This window comes from Ursus americanus, chromosome 8 (genome assembly GCF_024610735.1).
Source record: "Ursus americanus isolate L20-20 chromosome 8, mUrsAme1.1.p, whole genome shotgun sequence".
Classification (NCBI taxonomy): domain Eukaryota; kingdom Metazoa; phylum Chordata; class Mammalia; order Carnivora; family Ursidae; genus Ursus; species Ursus americanus.
Window position 1 is genome coordinate 66172033 of NC_142134.1, and position 19012 is coordinate 66191044.

The following is a 19012-nucleotide window of genomic DNA, read 5'->3' on the forward strand; positions in this document are numbered from 1 at the left end:
ATGTTGTAAGGATTCTGTAAATTTTGATCTGGTTTTATTTTAATTTCTTTGATTCCAAACTAAATTTTTTTTTTAAAGATTTTATTTATTTATTTGACAGAGAGAGGGAGAGCCAGCGAGAGAGGGAACACAAGCAGGAAGAGTGGGAGAGGAAGAAGCAGACTCCCAGCAGATGAGCCTGATGTGGGGCTCGATCCCACAACGCCAGGATCACGCCCTTGAGCCGAAGGCAGACGCTTAACGACTGAGCCACCCAGGTGCCCCCCAAACTAAATTTTAACCCCTTTAAAGGGAAGAAACACATTAACTGCTTCTTTTACATCCCTCTCAAATGTCCAAGAAAGGTGTTAAATAGCATTGTCAACCACAGAAAGAGAACAAGTTAAAAAAATCATCATCAAAATAAGTCCATAGTACCTATATGTGTATAATATTCTGCATGCTAACCCAGACATTTTCTCTTCAAGAAAGTACCCCGGCAATGAAGGGAAAGGAAAAAATATGGAGATCTTCAGACACTTGGGTACAGCCAAGTGCATTGGTTCAGGTCAGACAGCCTGGTTTCCTCATATGGAGGCAATCATTACGTGTATAACCTTGGAAAAGTTAGATAGCCATTCTGTGCCTCAGTCTACTCTTCTGTAAAATGAGGGTGACAATAATAGCAGACCCTATCTCATATAGACACTCTGAGTCTTAAAAGAATTAGGAGTTTGCAAATTATAGCCCATAGACCAAATCTGGTCCACCACCTATTTTTTTTTTTTTTTAATATCGGAACACACACAGGAGTTAATGCATGTGAAGTGCTTAGAGCTTTGCCTGTCCCCTAGCAAATGCTCAGTGAATGTTAGGTATAGCTTTTGTGGTGTTGGGAGACACAGACGGTAGCCCTAATTTCGCTGGTCTTGAGACTTGTAATTTTGTGTTTCCTTATCTGAGAAAGGAAAATATTTAAATATTTAAACCAGATGATCTCTAGCACTAATTCTAACTTGGGTTATTCAAAAAAGAACATCCAGATGGTATCTGAAAGAAAAACATAGGGCGTGTGGGTAGCTCAGTTGGTTAAGCAACCCCCTTTGGCTCGGTCATGATCCTGGAGTCCTAGGACCAAGTCCCATGTCCGGTGGGCTCCCTGCTCAGCGGGGAGTCTGCTTCTCCCTCTGACCTTCCCCCCTCTCGCGCTCTCTCTCTCTCTCAAATAAATAAAATTAGAAAAAGAAAAAAAGAAAGGAGAGATAGTGGTACTATAAAAAGTAAGAAGAGGAAATATTTCACTCAGAGCTCTATTCCTTTTATTAACTGAGAGACAAATTCACTCAGAACTTTTAATTCTTCAAATAACAGGCATCATAAACACCATTATCTGTTTGCTTGTGCCTGTAGCATTTACTGTAATTCCTGAGATTAAAACCACAGCTTCTAATATTACAGGACAAGGATGGAGTGAGAAAGGCTTAATGCAATTCAAGATATTCAAAGGTAAAAAGCTGCAAATGAAAATTATCACAATGAGCAAGAATAAAATTATTATAAAACTGTCACATTTCTAATATTTCATATCACTTCTGACCATAAGCTCTGCAGCTATAAAAGCAATATCTTTTACTCCCCAGTGTGCAGTGGTGATGGTTCGCATTCTTCAAGGCTTATGATGTTAAAATGCCTTTAATTATGTTCCGGATAGCTATTCATAAGGCATTCTTAAACCTCTCCAAGGTCAGCGTCTTCCTTCTCACTGATTCTCAGATCATCACTCTATGATTCTAGCTTCACTGACACAATATTCATTTTATCCTGGGGAAAGACACAATTGCTGAATTGGTCACACTGGCATCCGGGACGGGAGCAAGAATTGTCCCGGAAGGTTCCTTTGCTGGGCACTTGATGTCTGCATTGGTCTCCTCTGCCATTCTTTAGAGGTCAGCCAAACAGAAAATTCAGATTGGTACTTAATGCAATTCAAAAGTCCAAGCGTTGCAAACAGCCACCACCTTTTGGGGCCATTTGGAGACCCTGAGAATCAAGCAGATGGTAAGCGGCAGAGCCCCTTATAGATTTGTGTTTCTGGTGACACCTTGTAATGGGGAACATGAAAGTAATGTTGATATTGCCAATTCCTGTGCTACGTGGGCACCTTGAAAACTGAAAACTTAAGTCTATCCATAGTTTATCTTGAATTTAAGCAATTGCTGGCTATGCTACATACAGTGATAGACTTTACTCTCAAACCATTAATTTAAACACTCAGACACCAAAACCCAAAAAAGAATCAACTTCATGGATCGCTGGCCTTGCTAACAAGTAGCGAATGGGGTAAGTTATATTTCAGGAGCACTGGCTCACCAAGTTCTTGTTAAGGGCATAGCAACTATGGAAATGTCCTTGTTTTCAGGGATTTTCTTTTCATTCGCTAGCGCCTTCACGCGCGCGCACACAACACACACACACACACACACACACACACACACACACACACACCTCTATGCAGATCTATACATCTGCTTCCCCTCTGTGAAATTTCTAAAAGGCTGTGACAAACAAGTGGGAGTGCAGGGAGGAGGACCCAAAGCCCAAAGCCATGAAGAAGAAAGACCAAGTACAAAATGAGATATGAAGTCATTTCCAGGAGCCACCCAGATAATGAGGAATGATTTCATTTTCTTTTAATAACTTTAAATAATAATTTTACTGTGGTTTTTCTGCTTACTGAGAGAAATCTATGCCCATTGTAGTAAATCTGGAAAACACAGAGATGCCATGGAATAAGTTCTACTACTCAGATCATCACTGATAATATTTGGTATCTTTTTACCTAATCTTTTTTTAAGCATTGTCGTATCATCAATTTGTTTTGTATCTGTTCATGTCTAGCCTAGACATAATCACAGTCTTAACTTTGTTTATTTATTAGTTTATTGTCTGTAACCCTACCCCTGTCCCCAAACCCTGCTCTTGCCCTGGAAAGAATGCTTCCAAAAGGAGAATAGTTTTGTCCTATTCTTTGATTTCATAGAGCCTGGGGACCACTTCAGTACTCAATAGATTATTGAATGCATGAATCAATTGAGATCCAATTGAGCATGTAACATTAAATCTTGTATTTCTCTCCCAACATCATAACAGTATAACGAGCACATCTTGTATGTCACTACATAATCCCCTCAATCTTTCTGTTCATTCCAAGTACTGCAGAAGTGGCTAGTTCCCTGTAGGCTTTCATGAGCTTCATGCAAGAGTAGTTAGAGAATGCCTCACCCCCACTTGCTTGGCTGTAAAATATGAATTACTACATACCGTGTAATAATTTCAGTATTACTGAATATTTTGGTGGTTTATAGTTTTCACTCTTACGAATAAAGCTATGATGATCATTTTCACATGTAAAGATTTTCCTCATTTAGGAAATGGAATTAGTAAGTCAATAAGTTTTACATCATACTGAGCAATTAATTCCAAAAAAGACTGTACCATTTTACAGTTTCACTAACAATATATAAGCTTGTTCCTTTCATCGCAACCTTGCCCATACCAAGTATTATCTGTATTTCTATTTTTGATCATTTGAGAGGTTGGATATAATTTTTTATTTTAATTTGCATTTTTCAGATTTCTAGTATCCCGTCTTTTAGTCTGCCTCTTATGGACGATCAAGATTTTTCAGAATTGTGTGGAACTCTGAGTTAGACATATCCTACAACACGAGCCAAATCACCCTAGGAGATGGGCATTTGACTAAATGAGGGTTGGAGAGGAAGTCTAAGGGAAGGTTTGAGTTAGAACAAGAAGGAGAAGGGAGCTCTTCAATTGCATAAACATGGGTGCCTATTACATGCTGGGCACATGGGAAGATAGTGGAGATCCAAAGATGAAAGAGACGCAAACCATCATCTTGGAGCTAATACTCTAGTGATCATGCTGAAGAGAGAACTGAATGGCTGAAGAGAGAATGCCTAAACTAAACTAAAGTCAACCTAGAGAAAAATTATGGAAGAAGCTTTATTAAAGTTTAGCTTTACTGGAAAGGAAAAAAAAAAACAAAAAACTAGTTCAAAATCCTCCCACAGCAGGTTAGGAAAAGTGAATTGCTTGGAGTGCATTTAGTTGGGCTGTGAAAGAAGTTAGACAATGCTGGTGGTTTACAGCTAGACATACTTGGGTTAGGCTGAAGTGATACCACATGGGGTAAATGATCATGCAACATTATAATAAGGAAATCTGAACATAAGAATTAGGCAACCCTTGTTTCAAGATTAAATTCAATTGCCTCTAGCTTATGGCCTTGGACATGTTAATTTCTTTGGTCTTCTATCTTCTCATCTGTGAAATGAAGATTATAATACCTTCCTGATGGGGTTGTTACATAATTTTAAATAAGATAGTGTATGGAAGAGCCTAGCAAATCATAATGGTACAAAGTAGATAACTGATAAAAGTCATAAAGAAAAAAATGTTAATTGTTTCTTAAGTTGAAGACAAAATTCCTCTGAGGATGAGAACTTTACGTTGTTAAGTAAAATAGATCAGTGTCCCATTTGACTAGGAAGAGACAGATACAAGACCAGCAACTGAAAATGGAAAAAAAATTCTAAAATGTAGAAACTATAAAGAAAGTAAGAAATAACAACCAAACAACAACAAAATTCTGATTAAAAAACTGTTCCAACAACTTTTTTCAAAAATGAAGAATATGAAATAACCACTTAAAAGTTACTTGCTACATGGTGACTATAGTTACTAATATTGTATGCTATACTTGAAATTTGCTGAAAGTAAATCTTACATGTTCTCATCTCCAAAAAAAAAGAAAAGAAAAAAAGGTAAACTATATGAAGTGATGGATGTGTAAACAAAATTGATTATGCTAATCATTTCACAATGTATGTGTGTTTCAAATCATTACATTGTCCTCTTAAATATATACAATTTTTATTTGTCAATTAAACCTCAATAAGGCTGGAATAAAACCAAAAGCGACTTTTTCCCACCTGCCCACAAAAACTGGATGTTGTCACTCTTTAAATTTTGTCAATAAGTTTTGAAAAATGTTGTATTTGATAGCTTTAAATTTGCATATTTTATCATTCGTGGGGTTGAAGACCTTCCTCACACTGAAATAGTAAAAATTTTTCTCTTGAAAAAAAGTTGTTTGCTGGACAAGGCTGAGATACAACCCCTCCTTTTATGTACAAAACCACAACAGGGGCGCTTGGGTGGCACAGCGGTTAGGCGTCTGCCTTCGGCTCAGGGCATGGTCCCGGCGTTATGGGATCGAGCCCCACATCAGGCTCCTCTTCTATGAGCCTGCTTCTTCCTCTCCCACTCCCCCTGCTTGTGTTCCCTCTCTCGCTGGCTGTCTCTATCTCTGTCGAATAAATAAATAAAATCTTTAAAAAAAAAAAAAAACCACAACAAAACAAACACCTCCATTATGGATGTTTTCATTAACTTGATTGAGAGAACCATTTCACAATGTATATGTGTATTAAATCATTATATTTTACATTCTAAGTAAATCACAATTTTACTTGTCAATTATACCTCAAAATAAAGTTGGGGAAAAAAACAAACACCTCCAGAAAACTTTGCTAATACCAAGTATATTAACTAATATGTTTATATGGGTTTAAGATTACTAGCAACTCTCTTTTCTTCCATAGTTAGAACTGGCTTATTGTGTGTGTGTGGGGGGGAGTAGGTTAGGTTGAGGAATAAAAAATTACATACATATCAAAAATATTTTTATCTACTAATCTTTGTATGTGAATCCAATGCCTTTTCATCAAGTGAAGTTCGCACAGTTGGTTTCCCTGCCATCTTTCTTACAAAAACTATACCTATAATGCTTATAATGCAGCATTAGTTTTCATTTTGGTTTCTCTAAAGTGGAGCAAGAAATTAAAGACAGTTGCAAAATAATCTGAGTACATAATCCTTCTTGGTTTTTACAAATTTTCCAAAAACTTTTACTGTTGTTTTCTCCAGGCTTAATTGAATGCTGTTTTATTAAACAACTCTCCTTTGCTGAGACTTGCCATTGTCATTTCATAATAAACAAAACCTCTCTTACTCAACTATTTAATCAGTTAGGATAGTATTTCCATAAATTAATTAGTTATACTAAAAAAAGTCTTTAATAAGCAACTTTGGTAATAGATATATAATTTTGGTGAGCATACAACTTGACTGGTAGAGGTATATGTGCACAAGTTTAGTGGCCTGAAATGACTTATTTCCAGCAGTATGGGTGACTAGATAATTCTGAACAACCTTCCTGGCTAAAACAGCTAAAGTGATATATATATATATATATATATATATATATATATATATATATATATATATATATATATATATATTCAATCTTCTAAAAAGCATTGCTGAATTAGCACAAAAGGAAGTAATTCATAGGGGCCAAAGAAAAAGTGAAAGCAGGAACCTTGACAGAAAAGAAGATACCAAAACCAGATTATATGTAGAGGTTTTTGGTAAATCCTGGAGTTCTCGAGTGTCTGTTTTGATGCTAGAAAAGGTGCAGGGGAATGGAGTCAAAATCTAGGATCTGCCAAAGGATAGAGCCTATGAAGACAAACTCCATGATGCTCAGCCCTCAAGGACTGAGGTAAAAGAGACAAGAAAATTGCATTTATCAATTTATTGCATTTATTGATTCTATGCTGAGTGAAGAGAGAAAAAAATCCTAGTTGAGAATTTGCTGTCATTAAACAATCGTTATAGAAATATACAATTCAGGCTGAACAAGCTCCGCTGGTCCGCTCTCCGGGCAACTACTTCTTGCGCGTCCCCTCCTTCACACACACACAGCCATGTCGTCAGCCACCCGAGTGGCGCTGGTGACCGGGGCCAACAAGGGCATCGGCTTCGCCATCGTGCGCGACCTGTGCCAGCAGTTCTCGGGGGACGTGGTGCTCACGGCACGGGACGAGGCGCGGGGCCTGGTGGCCGTGCAGCAGCTCCAGGCCGAGGGCCTGAGTCCCCGCTTCCACAAGCTGGACATCGACGACCTGCAGAGCATCCGCGCCCTGCGGGACTTCCTGCGCAAGGAGTACGGGGGCCTGGACGTGCTGGTCAACAACGCGGGCATCGCTTTCAAGACTGATGATCCCACACCATTTGATATTCAAGCAGAAGTGACCATGAAAACAAACTTCTTTGGTACTCGAGATGTGTGCACTGAACTGCTGCCTCTAATGAAACCCCAAGGCAGAGTGGTGAACGTGTCTAGCATGGCGAGTCTGAGAGCCCTTAAAAACTGCCCAGAACTACAGCAGAAGTTTAGAAGCGAGACCATCACCGAGGAGGAGCTGGTGGGGCTCATGAACAAGTTCGTGGAAGACACAAAGAAAGGCGTGCACAGGAAAGAGGGCTGGCCTGACACCGCCTATGGAGTGACAAAAATCGGTGTCACTGTGCTGTCCAGAATCCATGCCAGGAACCTGAGTGAGCAGAGGAGAGGGGACAAGATCCTACTGAACGCCTGCTGCCCTGGGTGGGTGAGAACAGACATGGCAGGACCTAGAGCCACTAAAAGCCCAGAGGAAGGAGCGGAGACCCCTGTCTACTTGGCCCTTTTGCCCTCAGATGCTGAGGGGCCTCATGGGGAGTTTGTTATGGAGAAGAAAGTGGAAAAATGGTGAGCTTCATTCACGGATCCGTCCATGGATCCCTTATGATAGTCCCCTCCTTTGACCAAAAGGACTCTTCTACTGTCGATAATTTCCCTATCCTCAGAAAAAATATATATATATAAAATATCCCTGCTGAGTATTCAATGTGAGGAGCCTACTAACTCAGGGAAGATTTTTTTTTTTTTTTCCGCTGTGATCAGGGACAAAATAAATAAAATCAGTGAAATAATGAAAAAAAAAAAAGAAATATACAATTCAAATTCATGCTTTCATTTTGGTCAAAAAAAAAAAAATCCTACAGTGAAGTAAAGTGGCGCTGGGTTACTAATGCTGCCAAATAGCATGAACACATACAAATGTCACCTGGAGGAATCCAACTACAACCTAGGCCTCAAGAAATTCTCACAAAATGTCAATTAAAATGAGTAGGTTGTAGCCAAAAATCACAAAACACAAAAGTGACAGCCAGCAGGAACAGAGATGGCACGATCAGAAGGGAAAGTCTTCAGTGATTGCAATAAGATAGTGAATATAAACTATACAAATTCAATATGTTTAAAAAAATAAAAGATAAGCTTGAAATACGGAGAAGAGGAACTCTCAAGAACTACTAAGTAGCTTTGGAAACATGCAAATGACACTCCCAGGCACGAAGGGTAAATTAATTAAAATTAAGCATACAATGAGTAAATCGGAATTGAAGACAACAGATAAGAGTTTTAGTGAACTGAAAGACAAATCCAAATAAATTATCTAGAATGCATCTTAGAAAGAAAGTGAAAACTTTAAAGAAGGTAAGAGCCATAGAGGATAGAGGGGTAATGTCTGACATAGACCTTAACTGGTGGTCCAGAAAGAGAACATATTAGTCAGAATAGGCTAATCTATGATGCAGCAACAAAGCAAGCCCCAAATTTTAGTAGCTTAAAAAAACAAATGTATTTGTTATTCATATAAAGGTCAGTGTGTATCGGGCAACTTTTCAGGGAAATATCTACCCCCTGAGTGGTACCTCAGGAATCTTGTGGATCTTCCACCTCACAAGTGGTTTCCACAGTTGCTGCCAAAATAGATGAGAACCCTGGGGTAAGTTAATGGAAGAGGCATAAATGATACAGTGAATGCATAGTACTATCTCTGCCTCTGTTTGCCCTTCAGTCATAAAATCTTTCCATTCTTCTATCTACACACAGAACATACTCAGCCCCAAACCCAAGCCCCATCTGGTCATTGCCCTCAGCTCACAATTCAAGAATTCTAAGTGATAGTCACTCAGTCTTTCCAAACATGGCTTCTCTTCTAATGAGATCTATGAACGAAAAAGTCACCATTATGCCACATCCTGTCTAATCAGTGACTGTGAAACAGGAACAAAATAATTACAGTAAATATTACCATATGAAAGGAAATGAATGGGAGACATATAATATACCCTTCACTGGAATCCACTGGGCAGACACTGTGCATGCTCCTTACTCAAGGGAGATTTTCCTTAATTCATCTCTGATTCTCCTCTTTGTCCACTGGTCTCATGTTTCATGGTGTCACTCTATATGAAGTTACTCTTCTTTAATACTATCCTTGACCACATCTGAGGTGAGCTTTGGGGGTCAATCACTGTTGTGGTCTGCACAGGTTTCAAAACTGACTTTCTGTTTATTAAAAGTTGGAACACAAGGGTTGTTTCAAATCTTAAAAGTCATATGCCTTTTCCAAATCCAAACTCATAATTTCTTTGTCATTATAGGTTTCCTAAAAACTTATTAAGTTTCTCATTATTTGCTTCCAGTCAGTTACATGTGCCAGTAATGATACCAGAAGTACTCTTAAAGACATTGTTTTTGGATATGTTTTCTTTATTTTCTTGTCCTTCACACCTCTCTCCCTTGATTTAATGGCAGGTACCTTAAGGCTACCTGGAGCAATGAAGGGTATGGGGGGTGGGGGCAAAACTATAATGTGATTTTATCCTGGATCATTTTGTCTATTGATAGGTTTTGCTAGTTGCCATTTTTAGGTCTTTTGGCTTTCCCAATTCTGTAGGGTTTGAGTTTCTATTTCCTTTAATTGTGCAAACTGGCCCTATCTCTCTTAAACAAATCCCATTTTCATAACATTGCCACAGGTTGGGTTCTCCAGAGAGTAGATTCCAATATGGGGTTTAGTGTACGGGATATTTTTAAGCACCTTGGGATCAGCATCTGTGAAAGAGAAGGAATGATAGGAGGACTAAGAAACTGGAGGTCCATGACAGCTTCAGCCTACCCCACAGGGAACTCTGGAACTAAAATGGTCTAAGAGAATTGTCACATGCTGGGCCAAAATGCCTGTGTGTTTATGTATCCATATTGATCAGTCACTGGATATGAGCCACCCCATGAAGTTTGTGACTTTGTGAAAGCTGGCTAACTATAGCCAATGAAGTCTGTGGAGATGCTGTTATCTGAAGGGTCTCTATTAATGTAACCTCCAGAAACAGGGGAGTAAGTCCTTCTATGAAGAGAGATCTAGATAAAACATCTTGTCCATTCCAGTCCACCCGTGTGCTTCTCCCCTATACTTCTCAGCATGTTGAGTAGCAGCTTCTTTATAATTCTAGTAGGCTTCTCTCCCCTGGGAAAACTTAGTAGAAGGTTAGTGGAACAAAAGACAATCCCCACTGCAGCAGATGGTCTCTGGGCCACACGATATTGAATGTCTCCATCCTCCACTATATGATACAATGCATGGATGTCATGGCTGTAAACCCACTTGCACATTTCTTTGTTATATACTGGGTCCCCTGGTCTGACACAATATAATATGGGATGGACCACTGAGTCAAAGATCTGTAAACCCTTCAATGGTAGTACTGGTTGAGGTCCTGCAGGCAGGAAAGGAAAATGCACACACAGAATATGTATCTGTTCCTATGAGAATTAATCACTGGACCTTTAATGGTAAAAAAAGAGCCCAATGTAGTCAACTTCCCACTAAAGTGGCCCATTGGTTTCCTCAAAAAATGGTGCTATATCTGGGGCCCTTCCTTGGTATCTATTATTTATCAAACAGGCATTGACAGTGGCAATAGCTACATCAGCTTTGGTAAATTTAACTTCATGTCATTGAAGCCATTCATGGCCTCCATCTCTGTTACCATGGCCACCTCATTCATATATACATCTACCAGCACTGAGGAGGCCAATGACAGAAAAGTCATTTTGAATACTTGGTTGCTTGGTATCTCTTTCATGGAGGTTGTTCTCTGATGGGTATTAACACACCCTAATAAATATATTTACACTTAGCAGCTACTCCCATATGTTCACCCACATGCTTCTATCCCAGATCACTCTGTTCCTAGTCTTCTACTCTTTCTCATTCCAGATGTCTGACCAACTGTCCAGGATAATTAAATATGCCCTCGAATCCATATATATTTTAACCTGAGGTAGTCACTCCTCTGAACACACAAAGTTGATGACCAGGTGCACCACTTATATGTCTGGCAAAGCTGGATGGGAGAGCCATCCCTTCCACCCACATTCTATTGTCCATAACTCAGTCACATAGTCCTAATCAAACTGAAAGAGAGGCTAGACCAGTTACTCTTATTCTGTGCCTGGAGTGTTCAAAGCATTGTCTCTGCCATAGAGAAAACAGAGAATGGAAGAAAGGTAATGTTCAAGTTAAGAATTATTGAGAATTTTCCAGAACTATTTAAAAACACCAATTCTCAGAACTAGGAATGGGACAAATTCCAAGAGGATTAAATAAAAAGAAATCCACACCCCAATCATCATCATAATACTGAAGACCACCCAAGAAAAAGAGGTCTTAAAAGACAGAGTGCCCACAGAGGAACAGAAATTAGACTGACTGATGACTTATCGATAGCAATAATGAAAGCCAGATTATTTTGGAATAATGCCATCAATGTTATCAGAAAAAAAGAAAGTTGAACTATTGTTCAAGAAAGAGAGTAAAGATATTTTCAAATAAATAATATGTGAGAAGCTAACCTAGCAAAGATCTTCCCTAGATTACAGTCTATGAGATGTACTTTACACAGAAGGAAAATGTTCACAGATAGAATATCTGAGATAGAACGGTGAGCAAAAAATAAATTAAATGAATAAAATTAAGAAAAATGTGGGTAAATCTAAATCAACATTGACTATTCAAAAGAACTACAAGAATGTTTAACTGTCGGAGAAAACTCGAAGAGAATTAAAATACAGAATAACAGTAAGACTTAAATTAGAAAAAAAAAAGGTGATCAAGTATTTAGGGTCCTTGAATATTTCGGAAGATGATAAAATGGTGGTGGTGCCAGTTGAGTAAGTCTGTTAAAGGTGTTCGGGTTACAAAAAACTATATGGAGCACATAACATCCAAACATAGAAAAAGAAAACAAAGAAATGAGAAAAATGATATATATAACATATATCATCATATTATTCTACCAACATATAGATCAGAAGGCAGAAAATGAAACAACATATTTTTAGATGTATAAATCAAACCATAAAGGAAATTTGGAGAGTAGTTTAGAGACAATTCAGGATAGTGGTCACCCTGGAGAGAGTACAATGGGGAGGAGGAGCAGCAAGAAGGAAGGATGGGGGGAACTCAGGTTTTAATTTTTAAAGCTGGATGGTGAGTACCCAGGTAGTTGTTTTATTATAATCTTTTAAAGGAATCCAAAATGTTTTAAATATGCTTTTCTATGTATATTTCATCAAAAGTAAATCTACTAAAATAAAGGTAAAGATGTGAGTTGATGGATGTGTTAATTAACTTGATTATTGAAATCCTTTCCCAATGGATATGAGCATCAAAGCATCATGTTGTACACTTTAAATATATCACAATTTTATTTGTCAATTATAGCTCAATAAAACTGAAAAAAGTAATAAATAAGTAAATAAATAAACAAATAAGCAGGGGAAATGACTTAAAATGTGACCCGCCAACTCTGAGTATTCCAAGTGCCAGGACTATTAATCAGTATAGGTTGTCAGCAGATATATTTTGGAGAAGGAATGGAGATTGTTAATTAATGCAATCAATCAATCCAGAAAAACATTAATCCAGCTATTTGATTAAGTAGAAATCAATTAAGAGTGGTTCCACTTTGAGTATATAAAACTATTTGGATGTGCTTTCTCTGGAGAAGGGAGGAAAGAAGAGAAGACGCAGTAGAATTCATTGCTCCTGGTATGATTTCTCAGAAACTACTCTGAATCTTGGGTTTGGGTTTGTCTGACTGCAAGGTGTTAGATTCTGTAAGTGTTCATGGCATTAATATGGTATGCATTCTGAATTTCAAGCTTTATGGGCTATGTCTCTTTCTATACAGCATTTTTTCCTCCATGGAAAGCACAGCAACAGGATATTACTTAACAACAACAACAAAAGAGTTAATAAGGCTCGTTTTTCTTCAAAAGTTGCTTGAATAGTCTCTGCTCAGTTTCCTGAAGAAACTAGGATAAAATAACAGTACACATTTTAATAAAATATACGGGGAGTTTGAACATTAAAACTGCCATTATCAGTATTACCATTATCAGTAGAGAAGTTGTATACCTAATTCTCCATACATTATGCTAAAAAATTAAAGCATTATATCTAATACAATGTCAAACATAATGTTAATGTAAAAATTAACTACAGGAAATTACAAATGTGAAAGAATGGAATTCTAAATGAACAGATTAGAAAGATGGTAGCAGGAAGATATCTTCAGCTCCTAGAATTAACAGTTTCCTAATGTAGCACTCTGAAAAATCATTCAATGGAAGGCCTACCTATCATCATCTACATTTTCATAAATGATATGTAAAATGACTAGTTGTTAAGATGCAATATTGACATCAGGTTGATAATGAATCAACAACCAAGAAATGCCCAAGAGCGTATCTATCCAAACTACCATAATTAGCCAGACCCTGTGCTTTTTTAGAGAGAAATAGGCAAATAAGATTATCAGGATCCCTGCCTCATTGGGTGAGTGAAGCAAACAAGTAAAGTGAGTCCCCAGTTCCCAGTTCTCTGTCTTTTGGTAGGTGCTTGCTCAAATGTTAGTTGGATGATGGCGGTGTGGTAGGTTGAGTCAAAGTGCTTTCAGAATACCAAGGAGTAATATTTGAGCTGATTCTTTAAGGAAGGACAGGACCTTTCCAAGAAGAGATATATTCTGCTAAGAGAGATCAATGGAAAGGAAGATTTTTTTTTCATCCAAAATGTATGCTAACAAAGGGGTAAATGGACATGTAAGTCCTGGAAGATTCTGAGTGCCGGTATCAGAGGATGAAGGTGGAGATGAGATTGGGAGGCAATTGGGCCATGTATCAAAGCCATCTATCTATTCCACACTAGAGAGTTTGTACTTTCTTCTATAGAAAATACAGGGCCTTCAGAGGTTTGCATGCAGGGGAGCAGGCAGGCAGGTTTGTCTATAAGGGGAAGAGCTCCTGCAGCGTAATAGGGAATGGATTGGGTGACAGGTGCCATGCTGCGGGCCCTGGGTTAGTGACCACACACAGATGAAGAAGACACTATCACCGCCTTCCAGATGGTGGAAAGCTAGTGGGGAAGGCAGGTAAAATCAGGGGATGGATAATTGTTATACAAAGGCTAAGTGTTGTGATAAGAGCATATATAGAGTGGTGCTTTGCAAATACACAGGAGGGTTATTACCTCATGGTGGAGAAGTTAGGGAAGGCTTCTAGGAGGAAATACCAGCTGAGCTGAGCCTAGGAAATCAGGAAATAAAGGCAAATACTATATTTTAACTCACTGCTCAGGCTACAACCTGAGGTTAAGAGTTCATAACGGTTCTTATCCAATGGCATGTATTTTGGGAAACATGATAGGGTATAGGAATAAAAGTATTTAATGTAATAAATCAATAAAATCATAAGAACAGCATTTAATCTTGTTAAGCACAAGGAATGTTTAACTGATTAATCATGCACAATGAACATTTACCAAGGGCTATGCATCAAAGAAGCTTCAAGATAATTTTCAGGAGTACCAGGATTGTGTCCGATGGGATTCCCACCTTGGAAAGGGGTTAGAATGGGTCCTGTTTCCCTTTGAATACTGAGGTCCCATTTCTACCACCTTCCAGCTCAAGAAGCTTATAACCTAATTTGATGGAGCAGATTTTTCATGTTGGAAAAGAATAAAGGGCTAAAACTAGGCTTATACAAAAGTAGGATTAAGTAGTTTGGTGCAAACTGAAACTTCCATGGGGTTTCTGAGACATGAGCTAAGAAATGTGGACTAAAGCATCCCAGACAGAGGGAATATTCTGGGCAGAAGACCTAGGAATAAGCAGAAACATGGCTTTCTCTTTACTCTTTTTCTCCTTCCTGCCTCCCATCCTCCCCCCCCTCTTTCTTTCCTTCTTCCAATGGCTATTCATTGAACCTAGAATTTCACTTTTAATCAAAATCTATTCACCGCTTGCAGTTCCACGGAAGCGACACCAAAAAGAGAAACTATGCTGCCCTTCTTTCCTCCTAAATCTAATTCCATCTTCTGGAAACTGGGCATTGATCAGGGAATATATCCCAAAAGAGATAATGTTCAAACTAAATCGCAAAGGAGCCTAAAAGATACACCAGGCAGAACAATAGCTCACACCAAAGCAAAATACAGAGGGTGGCATAGTCCAGGAATTACAAGGATCTGACTAGCGCAGAAGCTTAGGGTACTAGAGAGGGGGCGGGGTGGAATCCAAGGAAGAGTGCAATAATGACTCTCAGGACAGGAGACAGACCAGGTTCATGGCAGGAGCAGTAGGAGAGAAGGCTGAATAGGTCATCTAAGGTCCTGCTGGCTAGAAAACAGCAAACAGACGTGACATAAACTGGTTCCTGCTAGTCCTTCAGAACTGTGTTTGCTAAGCAATTTTGCACACTTGAAAGCAATCTGGGTACACTTAGGCCTTCTGACTATAGTTGGTATTACCTGTAATTATTATTAATTAAGGCAGAGACTTGCGTATATGAAAGGAGTGTGGAAATCTACAGGGTTCATTTTTGTATTTGTCAACTTTTATTTGAAAACAGCAGGTGAAATTCTGATTTGAGCAACGTTTAGCCTCAAACTATCATGAAGATTGTTTTGGTATCTATGTAATTGCAAAAGGCTGCTTTGGTCGAAGCTCCTGAACACTTTTTATTGCTAATTTTGGCAATAAACCTGTTAATTAGTTAATTGTAAAACATTAGTGAATCAAGCAAAAAGAATCCATCTGTTTATAAAATTTCAAAGATCTCTTCTGGGCATAACATTTAAAAACAAGAGCTGGCTTGCACTCTCTTGCCTACTAACTACAAACCATCTCTTTGGAATGTTTGTATAGTCTCCACTTAGGACTAAGAGGTGATATTTGAATGCAACCACTTGCCATATTTGAAGACAATTTTGTAGGCACATGGTGCTGCATACAAAGTTTTCCAGAAAATGAAAAATTAGTGAGGGATATACAACTTTTTCTTCTATATCCCAAGCTGAATCTAGAAATAATTAGTCAAGCAGGAAAAGAAACAGAAGGCATTCCACACAGAAAAGCACACTTATAAAAGCAAGTCACAACAACAACAACAACAACGACGACAACAACAACAACAAGAGGACTGCAAAAATTCCTAACAGAGAGAAGCTGTAGTATACATAGGAAAAGTACGACAGAGAAGACTGGTGGGTTGGACAGGGACCAGACTGTAAAAAACTTAAAAGAAGAAATTTCCTGCAACTTTACCAACAAAGTTAGGGGAATCCAGTGAAAATCTTCTACCTAGTGAGTATGATGAAAAATTTGTTTTTTAAGAAATATTGCGAATCTTCCATCTGGAAAACTGGGAAGAGTCCTAAGGTCTTCCTTGCCCCAGTTCCCAGAGGGAAGTGTAGTGGAAAGACCAGGAAAAGCCTGGGCACCCACGAACGAAGTAGGAGAAAAGGTCACCAACCAAAAGCCAGACAGACCATGTAGCTCATCTTCCCCGGAGCTCTACTTTTCTTTATAAATGGGGAAGTTGTTTGAGGACACATTTAGTCTGGGTTTAAGGGAATAGATTGGTATGGTTCGGTTCACAGTTCCTTCTGTGTATAGCTAAGTTATTGAGAGACATTGGGATGTTGGGATGGCTTTAAGGAATTCCTCCCACCCAAGATAACAACTAATCTGATCTCCTGACATGAAGGTGCAGACCCAGACACCATATTGCAATATGAGCAAAAGCACCCACAACTGGAACTACGGAGGTTTGGGGTAGGAAACAAGGTTTGGTGTATAAGACTACCAGAAGCTAGTCCATGGTCTAAAGTCATATGCAGATGATGTAGTTCTGATGGAAACCTAATCATAATGGAAGTTACTGCATTTGTTATAATCTGAATTTTTGGTTATAACTTGCATCTTGATATCAGAATGATTTCCATTGTTTTTTTTTATTGCTGATTTTCATAGATTTTTTTTTTTTGTATTCCATTAATTATCTGAATTTGATCTTGGATCTTTAACAAATAAATGTAAAGATAACAAAGGTACCCTTCAGTTATATAGTCATCCAAATCACTTGCTTTCTTTCTTTCAACATCCCAAAACATCATAACCATCTTTCTAAAATGAGTATAGAGTAGGCTTCCAGAGAAGAGCATCAATGGACCCCAAATGCTCAAACATTCTCCTTCATTTTTGTTTTTCCCTTGTTGTGGACTTTATTATGTCTTGGATGCAACTAGCGATTTCAACGTTATTAGGATCCCAGCCACCAATAATTCCCGTGCTCATATCTGCCTATCATAGATTACCCAGTTGTAAGTCAGAATTCCATTTATTTCCTTATTTTAAGACCTTCTGGCTTTGATATTGCCGACTGGGGGGTTCCAGCGGGCATCTGTTAATAAGTATTCTGATTTGTTCATGAAGTCGTCACTTAAATATTCAACAAAACTTAAAGAAGATAAGGTATCATAACATGATGAAGTAGAAGGAGCACTGAGTTAGGAGTCAGGAGGCTGGTACAGTCTCGAGAGCTGGGTGGCGTTGAATAATGTATCTAATCTCCTTCAGCCCTGGTTTCCCCAACTATAAAAACAGGGTTGGACCAGTTATCATTTTAGATTTCCTCCAGTTAAAACATTCTCAAATTTGATTTCCCAGGCTGCTTTTGGGATCCTCCGTTTGCTTCCAGCCCGGCAAGCAGAGGCCAATGCTATTATAACCTGACAGCTGGAGAGACAGACAAAGAATAAAAGCTTCCCCAAGTGTTCCTGATCCTCCTTTTCTGTAAATAAATGAAAAGACTTCATTTTCCAGAGCAAATCCTGAGTCGCAAATGCCATTTTTTTCTTCATGGGGAGGTAAAAAAAATTAGCATTTAAAAATATGCCAGCATGTAACATTTCGTTTGTTTCCATAATGTCTGATTTAAGGATAAAGATCTTTTTTCAACACTGAAAGCAAAACCTCCTAATTCATCTGGCTTACAGGATCATTTACATATCCAATGGAACGTTTATTTTATCTGACCAGAATTGAAGATGATACAACATTCTCGGCTGAGATTAAAAATATATAAGGATGGAATATTGATGGCAATACACAATATAGAGAAGAGCAGCCCGGATGATGCACTGTGGATGATAAGAATGAAACAGAGCCTAGCTAAAGTAAGATGATAACCTCAAAAGATATAGATTAATGACAGTAGTTTCTAAGATTGAAAAAGGAGAGGCAAGGATAAAAGAGGAATAAATTTAAGCATTTCAACAAAGGATGGAGAAATTTAAAGGATAATGTTAATTGAATTATGTGTTGTAACCAGATAATACTCTATTATACAGAGATGAAAGCCACAGTCATATCAAACCATCTAGTCGCAAGACGCCAACTTGAATCTGCAAGGGTTATTTTTAAAGTGGCAGACTCTAATAGGAGTCTGAATTTCAGGAGTACAATTTTAGTTTAAGCTTCTTAATTTATAATGGTGATTGACTTAGTTTGATTGCTCAGGAACATATTTCCAGATTTATGACAACACCAGGGTAACTGAATGCATTGTTACTTTTCATCTAGAATTCACTGATTCATTTTATGGCTATTTAGTGAGTTTACCTAGGAGTTCTCCATAATCTCAAATGGCCCAAAGGGCCTTATTTTTTCAACCTTCATTCATGCAACTAACCATTCCTAAGTACCTTCTGTGCAGAAAGCATTGTGCTCAAGTTCAGAGCCTAAAAGACATTGATACACTTTTTGAGGATGAGAGTTATATCATCTTTACATTTCTATCCTTAGCAAGAGGGCCAGACCTATTTTTGTAATTGGTAAATATTAAGACGAAATGAACACTTTAGGGAGG

At 38.2% G+C, this 19012-nt stretch overlaps 2 protein-coding genes across 11 annotated transcripts in view; one reads left to right on the top strand and one right to left on the bottom strand.

Moving 5' to 3' along the window:
• Positions 1–19012, bottom strand: part of LOC123775788 (cytosolic beta-glucosidase) — an 889125-nt gene that overhangs the window by 743517 nt on the left and 126596 nt on the right. The gene's annotated exons all lie outside the window — the stretch shown is intronic.
• On the top strand, positions 6762–7880 carry LOC123775789 (carbonyl reductase [NADPH] 1). Its single transcript, XM_045771328.2, has one exon. It carries the CDS (start codon positions 6831–6833, stop codon positions 7659–7661), a length of 831 nt encoding a protein of 276 aa, XP_045627284.2. The 5' UTR covers positions 6762–6830; the 3' UTR covers positions 7662–7880.